The sequence below is a fragment of the Rhincodon typus genome, chromosome 9, assembly GCF_021869965.1.
Source record: "Rhincodon typus isolate 14 chromosome 9, sRhiTyp1.1, whole genome shotgun sequence".
NCBI classification, from domain to species: domain Eukaryota; kingdom Metazoa; phylum Chordata; class Chondrichthyes; order Orectolobiformes; family Rhincodontidae; genus Rhincodon; species Rhincodon typus.
Genome location: NC_063340.1, coordinates 88,202,009 through 88,214,813, shown reverse-complemented (window position 1 = coordinate 88,214,813; position 12,805 = coordinate 88,202,009). Strand labels below are relative to the sequence as shown.

At 39.4% G+C, this 12,805-nt stretch overlaps 1 protein-coding gene across 1 annotated transcript in view; it reads left to right on the top strand.

Moving 5' to 3' along the window:
- The window catches only part of LOC109915609 (collagen alpha-1(XII) chain-like), a 259,058-nt gene extending 247,011 nt beyond the window's left edge, over positions 1-12,047 (top strand). The window contains exons 64-65 of the mRNA XM_048601391.1: positions 2,932-3,096; positions 10,546-12,047. Coding sequence (XP_048457348.1) covers positions 2,932-3,096; positions 10,546-10,673 — 293 coding nt within the window. The 3' untranslated portion in view covers positions 10,674-12,047. The remainder of the gene's footprint in view (positions 1-2,931; positions 3,097-10,545) is intronic.
- Positions 12,048-12,805: the final 758 nt, after the last annotated feature.

The window sequence follows — 12,805 nt, the reverse complement described above, 5'->3', positions numbered from 1 at the left end:
GAATTTTCATTTACAGATAAAAGGGAGACCCTATGAAGGTTGGGGACAGGGGAGTTTAGTTTTGTGGCTTCATTTACAACATATGTGGAAACTTGCAGGCCACTGGTCTTGAATTACATGAAAGCAGTCTAGACAGCACAGAGAGCAGCTGTCAGGCAGGTTTGGGGTCAGATATGAGTTTTCCAAGTTCATGAATGAAGAGAAGGAAAACAGCACAAGTAATTTAAGACTGCTACTGTTGTAATGGACAGGTGTGAGAGATTTAATTCTTCCCTCCAAATAGATTGAAGGCGACGTGCAAACAAGGCAAGGTGAGGCAAGGAAAAACTTTTCCACACACAGCAATTTGTTGGAGTCTGGATTTGATTTGATTTACTATTGGCACATGTACCTAAGTACAGTGAAAAGTTTTGTTTAACATGCAGTACAGTGGATCATAGCATACAAAGACAGAAAGATCATAAGGTGATTGAACAGAGTGAAGGAAATGTGAGGGTAAAATCTCCTGTAGAGAGCTCACAAAGAGTTGCCGTGCCAGTGCTTTCTTGAGTCCATCCAAATGCAGTGCGTGGAAATGTAGTGGGGGTAGGTTCAATTGAAGCATGTAAGAGGGTATTGAATAATTATATGGATAGAAATTGTGTGTGGTGCACATAATTTGAACAATTAGAAATGTGGGTAACTTACTGGTGGGAGTTAGTAGGTGAAAATTGCCACAGGTGATTTGGTGATGGGAGGAGCTGTTTGGTTCTGTGTGATAGAACTTCCCGATATAAAAATGAAAGAAAGAAACTGAAATAATTCCACAGAGGCCGGTATTCCCTCACCAAGTCACCCCTTTATTTACACATGAACACTCCCTGACTTTAATACTGCTGCTTCAGAGCCAGCTGTCCGAATGTCAGAATCTCTGACTCTCCTCTTAATCAGTCAGCCAGGGCTCTCTGAGTGGACCAGATTATGAACCCCAATCAGGGAACTCATATTCTGTGTAGTCCAGCTGGCTGACCTCATTACAATCACTACAGAAACAAATAAAGAAAAGAAAAATGGTGTGTAGGACATTGATACTAGACAGTAGAACCAGTGCAGACACAGTAGGCAAAATGGCCTCATTCTGCACAGTAACAGTTCTGTGATTTTTTGAAATTAGTTGTCTTTTCAGTGAAGAAAGATGGTTTATTTCTGTAACCTGTGATGATAAGGATATTCCTGATGCTTTAGTTATTGCTCATTAAGTGCATTATGGTTTTGATGCAGGATATTGCATATCCAATTTGCAACCTGTAGATGAGTTCTCAACTCAATGAAGTGACCTTACACTTGTATTGTAGACAATAACACATTGAAGCTAACAGGCAGCTGTGTGTGTGTGTGTGTGTGTGTGTTGTGTTTGTTTTGTGTCTCTGTATAAGTGTTAGTATGCATTGCATGAGTGTGTGTTGTGTGCGTTGCATGTGACTGTGTGTGTATGTGTGTTGTGTGTGTGCATACATGTTCACGTGTGTGATTATATGTGCCTGCACGTTTGTTTGTAAGAAATGTATTGTAAGAAATGTATAATGTATGGCTGCAGTGTCCAGCAGCAGACCCTCAGGGTCGAGTTTCATCTGACAGTTTGGGACCAAGGTGACTGGGTCAGCAATTTTCTCAGAGTGAGCTGGCGTGGTGGGGTTGCTAGCTGGTTCTGTGTCCATGCCATTTTGGAATAGGTTTCTTCAGGGTGTGCTGGGGTTGGGGTGGGTTGGGGGGCAAGCAATGGGCAGATAACCCCACACAAGTGTCATGTAGGCACTTAAACCATTTACACGTTCAATAATACCAACCATGACTGGTGCTTTCCAGTCAATACACCGAAAACCCGGAGGATGACTGGAGTAGGAGCTTCGTGCTCCATTATTAAAGTTGAGCACCCTCGTGGTCACAGACCTCTCTGGTGGATGTGGTCACTTTTGATCTTAAAAGCATTGGTTCTTCAGAGGGCACCTCCAGCTTGCAATCACTTTTCTTCTTGTGCCTCAGCGGTAGCACCCATCTCAGTGGCTAGTCCTTCAGTGCTGGAAATGCTCCTGTTAGTCTTCAAACTTCCACAAAACCTCATCCCCTCACTACTCCATTCTGAATGGCCATGTATCATTAGCTATCTACCATTGATCCTCTCTTGAAGGTTGCTTCGGGTAAAAAATGCTGAGTTGGGAATGAGAAATGCTCCCCACACTGAGGGACAGACTCAAAGATAGAAATACAACTTGGCCTCCAGGCTGACCTATGAAGAAGGACTCACGAAGAACAGTTGAATGCATTTTTTTTGGTGGGGAGTGAAGGAGTAAACCATCTGGAGAGGTGAGATGAAACAAAATGGAAGAGAAATAAAATACCTGCTATAGAAAAGATGTTGTTAAACTTGAAAGGGCGCAGAAAAGATTTACAAGGATGTTGCCAGGTTTGGAGGGCTTCAGCTATAGGGAGAGACTGAATAGGCTGGGGCTATTTTCCGTAGAGCTTCGGGTGCTGAGGAGTGACCTTATAGAAGTTTATAAAATCGTGAGGGGCATGGATAGCGTACACAGCCAAGGTCTTTTCCCCAGAGTAGGGGAGTCCAAAACTAGAGGGTATAGGTTTAAGGTGAGAGGGGAACGATTTAAAAGGGACCTAAGAGGCAACCTTTTCACGCAGAGGATGGTGTGTGTATGGAATAAGCTGCCAGAGGAAGTGGTGGAGGCTGGTACAATTCCAACATTTAAAAGACATCTGGATGGGTTGTGTAAATAGAAAGGGTTTGGAGGGATATGGGCCAAATGCTGGCAAGTGCGACGAGATTAATTTCGGATATCTGGATCAGTTGGACTGTTTCTTTGTTTACAGCTCTATGACTCTACCTACAAAAGGTTAATGGAAGGAATGTTCTTATCTCTCTGCTTTTCGTCCTAGGCCCACCAGGACAATCAAGAACTGGTCCCACAGGTCCGCCAGGTCCAAGAGGCCCCCTTGGACCACCAGGTCGTCCAGGACGATATGGGTCTCGGGGTCCAGCTGGCCCTCCTGGTTACTGTGATTCCTCTATGTGTGCAGGCATTCCCTACAATGGATATCCAGGTAGGTTGCAATCCCCGGAATTCATCCAGCAATTGTGAAGGGTTTTTAAATTTGGTAAGTGATTGACATCAGGGAATATTCTTAAAATCTCTAAACCCCAGCTGATTTGGGTGAAATTATTTTTAACTGCTTTTATAACTATTCTATAAACAACCTTTTAAAAAAAATTTAACGCAATTAATTAACTTGAATTAAACCGAGGCACTAAAACCTAATGAGCTTCTTATATAATTTGTAAACTAACCACTCAGTAGGCAAGTAAAGAGTTTACACCTCAGTAAACTGGAGAATGATCAGTCGACCATTCTGTCCTGTACTTTGCAATGCATGAGACCTAATTGCACCTCAGGCAAGAGATTGAGAAGAACAAGAGAAGCATCCATTGCAAAGATTTATACGGCTGTAACTTCTTCTTTCTTTAAATTTATGAAGTGCCTGGAACGTTTGCTAAATGATCCAGTGGCTGCTAACATAAACCTGACTATTATTTTTAAAAAGCAACTAAACTAAGAAATAACTAGGTAACATGGTAGGTTACCACAAGGTTGTGCTGAAATGTATTCTTGGTTAGTCATTGTATTTAAGGAAGCTAAACCAAAATTATTGTCTCTTGGTAGAGAGGAGTATTCAGTAAGGTATGTGACCTGCCTATTCAGGCTGTTAGTTATCCAGATTCAGTGAAGAGGTCTTGGGAGCAGTGCCCGTACGACAGTGAGTGTAAGAGAAATCCACACGATCTCAGGAACTTGAGTGGAAGGGCCAAATCAGAAGGAGGAGAATCTACCAAGACCCGTAGCTCAGTCTCAGTCACAATTCTTAGATTTTTCTGGTTGATATCCTGAAAGCTCGAGCAAAATACGAGCTGTAATCTTAGCTTTTGAGAAACAAGTAGTGATCTGGTTGATTTCTATCAATTAATAAAGCTACCCACCACTCTAGACCACTTGACTGTAATTTCACTTGGCAAAAGTTCCTAAACCTTTATAAATCACTGGTTAGACCTCAGTTGGAGTATAAAATTTAGCCTTGGGCACCACTCTGTAGAAAGGATGTTTTCGAAGGGATGCAGAGGAGATGGTTCCAAGGATTACAGACTTCAGTAAAGTGCTGACACTGGAGAAGGTGTAATTGTTCTCCAGAAAGATTGATGAGAGGGGATGAAAGGATTGATGAGAAATTGTGAGTGTGATTGAGGAAATAAGGTAAAACTATTTCCATTGCTGGGAGAAGAGTTGCCATATTTGTCCTAAAAAAAGGAGATGAAATTCGGAGAGTTTGTTATTTATGCAGAGCTGTTCTGACCTGGAAGGCACCATCTGAAGGTGATAGAAGCAAATTCAATCATAATTTCCAAGAGGAGAATTGGAAAAAATGATTTGCAGGTCAACAGGGAAATAGTGGGATAATGGCATGACCCTTTGGAAAAATCAGCACAGGTACAATGGCCGAGATGGTTTCTATTGTGCTGTGTGATTCTAACATTTTGTTCAGTTGATTTGTGAAATATAGAGGCTTAAGAGATGCCAGTAAATAGTAGGCCATTTGGCACCTTGAGCCTGCTCTACCATTCATTAAGATAATGGTTGATCTTCTAATTCAACTCCACCTTCCTGCACACTCCCTATATCTTTGATTGCCTTATATCCACAAATCTCTTGATCGCTGACTTCAGCTCACCCAAAGATTGAGCATCCCTAGGTTTCTAGGACAGAACCTTCTCAGTGAAGACATTTCTCCTCTTCCCAGTTCTAAGTGGGCCACACTTAATCTGTGAACATGATCCCTTGTGCAAGCTTCCCCACCCAGAGAAATATTTTCTCAGCTTCTGAACAGTTAACACCGTACGAATTTTGCATGTTTCAATTAGAGCTCTTTGCTATCTTCTAACTGCCAGACCTATTCTTCTCAATTTCTCTGAATAGCTGATTTCATCCCAGAAATCAGTCTCTTTGAGGCTTCCTTAGGTATAAGGAGAGAAGAATTGTGCATGGTACCAGGTATAATTTCACCAAGCCCCTATACTTTTGCAGTAAGACTCTTTACCCTTACACTCCCATCCTTTGCGATAAAGACTCATGTGTATTTGCTTTCCTGCCTGGATTAATTTGTAGTTCTGGAGGATGCACCCATGGTTCTTGGAACTTCAGTCATAACAACTGCTGGCATGAACCCACGTGCAAAGATATAACATGTGTGGCACGGTGGCTCAGTGGTTAGCACTGCTGCCTCATAGTGCCAGGGACCCAGGTTCAATTCCAGCCCTGGGTAACTGTCTGTGTGGAGTTTGCACATTCTCTGAGTGGATTTTATCTCATGGCCCAAAGGTGTGCAGGTTAGGGAAACTGGCCATGCTAAATTGCCCATAGTGTCCTGGGATGTGTAGACTAGGTGGATTAGCCATGGGAAATGCAGGGTCATGAGGATGGGGTGGGTCTCAGTGGGATGCTCTTCAGAGGGGCAGTGTGGACCCAATGGGCCAAGTGGCCTGCTTCCACATGGTAGGGGTTCTGTGAAAACTCAAAGTTTTGGTGCAAACAGGTAAAACCTGATTCAATACCATATGATCAGGTATCATGTCACCAAATATCACATGACTATAGGAGCAGGCCATTCAGCCCTTCGAGCCTGCTCCATCATTCAATACAATCATGGCTGATTGAGCAATTTAATACCTTGTACCCACCCCATTCCCATAACCCCCTATGTTGCCATTAAACAGAAATCTATCAATCTGAACCTCAAAGGTACTGAAAGACTGAACCTCTGCAGCCCTCTATGGCCGAGAATTCCAAAGGTTTACAACCCTCTGAGTAAAATACTTTGTCCTTATCTCTGATCTAAGTGCTCCCACATTATCTTTAAACCCTGCTCCCTGCTTTTAGACTTCCTGACCAGGGGGAACATCTTACTTGTCCCTACCTTGTATGTCCCTTTAAGTCAAGTCGCCATTGTCTTACCAGACCACAGGGCTGCTCTCTCATTAGAGAGAGACAACTGGTGGTGATTTAACCTGAGGGCCACCATACCTCAATGAGGGGAGAGGTTGAGAAGGAGAGTCTTTCATGGTAACCTCAGCCGTTGTGGGGACTGAATGCATGCTGTTGACATCTCACTGCTTTGCAAACCAGCTGTCCAGCCAACTGAGCTAAACCGACCCCCATTATTTTAAGTACATGAACAAACAATAGATGTGGGTCTAACTTAAAGCTGAGAGACAGGGAGTCATAAGAAGGAAACATCAATGCAGTGAGAACCTGTCTTGAGAGATATTGGAAGCCACAGATTTTGGCTTATTTTCTGGCAAGAATGTCATTAGCTCATATCTTCAGATCCAAGGAGACCAATCTCTTCGGTTCTTTGACAGGCTATTTTTTTAACTAAAACAGGAATGAAATGTGATCATGGATAAGATTTAATTTTCTTTGCTCGGAAAGAAATATAATATTTCAACAGTTAAATATTTTAAACTTCATTGTTAAACAGCCTTGGTTGGCTTGCACTAAAATATATAAATTATTAAACATAAATCTAGCCCCACACATGGCTGTACTAATTTTTTAAAAGATTTTAAAAGGGGAATTATTTTCATAACAAATAAAAGTTTTCCAAAGTCTCTGTCCTTTTGAGGAAGGAGATGGATCACGTGGTACTTTGGACAAGTTGGTGTCATGCCTGAATGGATATGACAGCAACTTGACTTGTATCACATTTTTAAACAAAGATATTTCCTATTAAACCTAATATGAACTCAGTATTCCTTTCAATTTCTGGCCAGCACAAGGCAAGGGAAAGTGTTGAGATTTTTAAGGAGTGCCATCTTCTTAGAATTTAATTTTTTTTTTAATGCACTAACCTCTTGCACAGCAACAAATTGTTTTAACATTGGTGAAGCGACTCATTGCTTCCTCTTTCTAGAACCATCTTTTTCCCCAAAGTTTCCCAATTGAAAAATTGCATAAAAAGATTTGCTTAAGAAATGTATCTTCACTGTACCTTCTCAAATTTTTACCAAGTTAGGAAGAGCACATTTTTATTTTAGAGCAGTCATAGCTAAACACAAAAGTATTTGTTTCAATGCAGTGCTCCTTAAAGGAAGTCATATATATAACTCAGAAAAATCCAGCGTATAAACACGCTCCATTAGCTTGTGAACACTGAAGAGTCCTAAAATCAGATTTTAATCCATCAGTCTAACTACTTGCCCTGATGAGTGTAATCAGAATATTCCCCTTACACCCTATCCCATATCAAGAACTTTATTCTTCTGGTAGGATCTTAATGGTTAATCTGGTTATTTCTTAAAAATTAAAGCCTGGAAACATTCCTTGCAAAAATAATGTCATTGTCCCTTTTCAACAGATAAACTATTACAGCACTGGAATTAACCTGGTCCCACATTGCTATTCAAACAAAAGACCCAGGCAGCAACAAAGAGTGACCCAGAATGCACTGTTTGTCTATGTAAAGCATCCTGCCAATCTATCCTTAAATATATCTTATATATTGCCTTCCCGCCAACCATATTACTGCTCTTATTTTGGAATTCTCTGTTGCTGTTATGAACCAATATATTTAAATTATTGATAATTGTACCAGTTTTCTTGTGGCTGACTTGGCTCACATCCCAAAAATTTTCAATTTTCATCAAACTTTGGGAATTTAGGAGCAAATAGTCCCAGTAAAGTTTATGCAGCCTAACAAATTAATTGAAGATAGCTCATTGAAAATGAATCCTCTTCCCACCAACTCAGTATTTGTAGGATAGCCTTATCACTATCAGTTCTCCCTTACCCATCATCCTTAGTGTGTAGTTTCTAATCATGCATCGAATCCATATGTATGACTTGGTTTTACTCACCAATCCAACATCCAGAGCTTCCCTTCCCTCAACAACCCAATGTAAGCCTTCTACTCCTTTCTAAATCTCTGAGTTAAGGCTTTCCTTTCCTTCTGTTACAGGGCTACTAATCCCCGAGTGATCTATTATGTATATGACCTCCTAACTCAGCACTGCAATATTTCAGATCAAATTGTTGCTGGAACTGAGCTCTACTCAAATCATAAAGAAAGCTGGCGCTGAATAAAAGGAACAAACAAATCGTTGCAATTATAAAAGAGCTTTGCAGCTACTGACTGATCCCTAAATAGAGGCATTATGTTTGTGGCCAATCTTATAAAAATAACCATTTTTTAAAAAAAATTAACAAAGTATAAGACTCTCAAACTGATATAAAAAAAACTAAAGGAACTAAAATGACTGTTAACATTTAGCTGTAACTTAAGTCCAATTTATTTTGTAATTTCAGGCAAGGAAAAATATTTAAACCTCATTTCAGATTGCAATATTTTCACTTGTTGTCAATATTTCAAATATATTGCTTTAAATAACAAATGCAATAAAAATATTGACAAAGCGAACTTTAATATTCTTAGTGCTCTGATTCTAGTGACCTTGCATTCTACCCCGATTTGTAATGATTGAAGACAGCCTGTTTGTTTGAAAGTAGTTTAGCACCAGAATGTCAAAAAATCTGGGCAGGCCAGATATGTTAACGGTCTAAATATTGTGATGTTATGTGTTTGATTTTTGTTCTGAGTAATTAAAAACAAAACTGAAATAGCTCATTTATTCTCCACTGTAGAAAAAAAAACAAAAATATATAGCACTTTTTTCCCAAAACTAACAGCATTCTTAACCTGTTTCAGGTTCCGGATAAATTTTACTAGGTTACCCAATGATGTTCACAAAAACCGAAAAGCCCTGTTTCTGAAATATTTGTTCCCGAGCTTAATAAGAAATGAGCCTTTTTGGAAAATTCACCAGAAGTTGATTTAACGAACTCTGTTGACCATCAATTCTTCATAAGGAGACAGAAAGACACACCTACTAAACTAAGAGAGTTTGCAGTTTCTATATATGAAACAGACGTCAGATGCCTGTCCTTTTAAGGCTGTTTCATCGTGAAGCAAAAAACAAGGCTTAAACTTACTACTAACCTTGTGAAGATACACCATTTTACAAACTACAGCTACAAAAAAAAACACAGACTTTTTAGCCTGGAATGTTGAAATTACTTTGTCGTATTGTTTCTGTAAATAACTAATTGCAGCAATGCAAAGGTTCGAACTGAATTACAACCCACACCAGCTGTAACATCTATTAAACCGGCTTGTGCGTTCGGGCCTGCTGCTTGCTACTTGCTTTAGATAGTAACCGCCCTTCTGAAATTGTATTAGAACACCGAGAAAACCCGACAAATGTCAGTGGCAAAATTACAGAGTTAAAACCAGTCTTGGCTGCAAGATGGGAGATTGCAAATTGACAGTCTGTTCTACGCCCTGGCTAAATTTCTTATCCAATGGAATGGAAAATTAGGCAGAGCGTAAAACTGGCTTAAAAATTCACTATTATCCATCTTGTGCTGTTGGAAGAGACCGACTTCAACCCCAAAACATTTCAGTGGTGGGGCATTAGGAAAAATGATTTCTGTTTCAGCCTTCTTGAACTTCGCAATACAAACTATTTCTTTGAAAAAAATTGATCAGTTAGAAAGAATATAGGTTTTGTGCTCTCATTAGTGCTGCATGCAGAGTGGCAGAAGGAATACCATACGGCATTGCTGTTGTGGCACTCCAACTGGGCAGAAGCTTGTAATACAGGAGCAGCACCACAAATTCTGAGCATTCGCAGTCACGAGTCAGCATGGGTTTGAATTTCAGCTCTGTGTTTGACCTGTGCTCTCTCCTGGCAGCATTTGGTCAGTAAATTCGAAACTTAAGTTTTAGCAGTGCACCCACCATTGCCTTCACTTTGCTTCCCCTCTTTCTTGCGTTTCTACATTTGCTGACACCTATTTTTGTCTACTCTTTCCATTTTACTATTGTGTCTTTATTTAAAACTGTAATCACTAGTGAATGATTCTCTTTCATGTTATTCATTTGAAGTTAGTGAGTAAATTTTAACAGCCATGGCAGTTCAAATCATAGTGTTCTGTATTAGTAACGATCATGCTAAGAAAATCGTATGACATGCATTTTAACATTCGGCTCAGCCACTTTGTTAAGCAGCCTCTTACTAAAATAGCACAACATGATTTCAACTGCCCTGTCACTATATAGTGTTGATTATATGTTCTGTGCAATTACTGCTTCTTTTGTTCCAACAAAAAATCTCTTCTTTTAAAAAAATGTTGTTACAGATATTAATAATGATTTAAAAGAAAGCAATTTTATCCACCCCACTACTTTGTTAGAAAATAGTATAATTGAGCAAAAGGCTGTTTCCCAGATGAATGTAAATCAAAATATGCATACAAATATATATATATATAAAATGTATATGTTATAAGAATTTAACTTGTGTATGACATGTTGAAAGCATGTCTAAACAAGAGGATTGGTGGTTGCCGAATATAGTGTGTGTTATATTAGACCCATATTTCCAACCAGGACTATACGAGCCGCAACCTTATCGACCAGAAACCCATGTTGTACCCATAGAAAGGGAAGAGGAAGAAGAGATCGAACAAATTGAAACTGAAATTCGGTCGCCTGGATTTAGCCGAGCCTATTCATGAGGAATGACCATCATTGTTTCAATACCAAAAGCAGGGGAGGGCACGGAGTGGTTTTATATGAACTAAACTTTCAATCTTTATTTTGTTGCTACATTCACATCTCCAGATCATCTCTGTGCTTTTCGATGCTCCGATGAGCAAACCTGTGTTAGTTCAACTTGTATCCACTTAGTTTTGGTGTTGGCTCTGACCAGTAAAGGATAACACTATTCTCGTCCCAGCCACTGCACAAGCATGCTCATTTGCAAATCACATTTTTTTTTTACTTTACTGAACAAATAATGAGAGCTGTTCCTTCTGTATTCCTCTTGTAACTGTAATGGTGCATTAGGGAATAGGGGAAGTTAGAAACTTCCAATTGCAAAGAGTAGGGATATCATGCAGGGTCACAACTGTCAACCCTGGCCCCTGTGCCTTGTGCAAATTGCATTTACATATTTGAAAGAAATACTAAGCAATGATAACTTTTCTTAACATTGACAATCAAGGTAATTTTTGCCCTGCCCCTTCCCTGCCTACCTGTGTTTGAAAGCCAGGACTCTTGTACATGTGACTGATGCAAAATGAACCTAACGCCTGTGTAATCTCAGTCTGTCACTTTCCACTGTTGTGTATATGCTTCTATGTAGTAACTCACCTATTCTGTTTGTCTCAACCTGCAGAGATTGGTTTTAACTGTGCCTCTGTTCACTTTACTTACACTGTGCTTAAAGAAAACAAAAAAAGTCCTTTAATCAATATGTTTTTCAAAATAGAAAAAAACCAAAAAAATGTCCACAATAATCCACATCATAGACAGTCTCCTACCCTCCCTTCCAATGGCACTTAATACCCACCCTTCACAATGGTTACTCTGCAACTTTATCCCATGTTAGCACTTCAAATGCTATTTAAATACGACAAGCTTGTCTACTACATTCCAATTATATAGTTTATCTGTATTTTCAGTTATAATCCTATTAGGAATATGTTACTTTATCTTACAAGTGTATCAGCTGGTTAAATCAAGAATTAGGTGCAACACACTCTTAAAAAGAATACTGCTTAAAATCATTGTACCTACCAGATACAGTACTTAACACTGCTTATAACATTTTTTTACATTAAAACTTTAAATATAAATGTGCTGGTTCTCAGCAGATCTGTTACAAAGGGTGGTGGAAATGCATGTCTGTGATGTATATTTAGTATGGAACCTTTACCAGAATATAGTGTTTTCAGAAACTCGGATGCAGTTGGAATCTGTTTGCAAGACTATGGATATAGAATTGCTGCTTCATATTTGTAACTGCAGATTGTGAATTTCACAGCCTAAATTTCCTATTTATTTCTGAAATGAAAGAGGCATTTTTCAATAAAACTACTGAAATTAAACTGGAATCTCATGTCTTCATTTAACCAATAACATTTTTATTTTACTTAACTTAGAGTGATACCAGGAATGATGTGTTTCACTTATCTGGAGAACCTAGAGCAGAGTCAGTAAGTATGAGTGATATGGTAGAGTGTTCAAAGTTACATTGACTAAATAAGGAGAAACTATTTTCACTGATAAGGGTGGTAGAAGAACCAGAGGGAAGTCTTTATGTTCACACAGCTGATTGTTGTGATATGGAATAGTATAGAGAAAGAACTGAGCAGTGGAACTAATTGGATAGCTCATTCTAAGAGCTAACACTGAAAGAGGATTGAGCAGAGATTGAGCAGACATGGAGTATACTCATTGGAATTTAGAAGAATGAGAGGATCTTATAGAAACATATGAAATAATGAATGGAACAGATAAGAGAGAAGCAAGGAGATTGTTACCACTGGTGAGTGAAGCTAGAACTAGGGGGCATAGGCTCAAAATAAAGGGGAGCAGATTTAGGACTGAGATAACAAGGTGTAGAGATGGATGAACACAGCAGGCCAAGCAGCATCAGAGGAGCAGGACTGAGTTGAGGAGGAACTTCTTCACTCAAAGGGTTGTGAATCTGTGAAATTCCCTGCCCAGTGAAGCATGCTAAAAATGTTTTTAAGGCAATGATAGATAGACTTTTTGAAAAGTAAGGCAATTAAGGATTATGGTGAGTGGGCGGGTAAGTGGAGCTGAGTCCATGAACAGATCAGCCATGATCATATTGAATGGC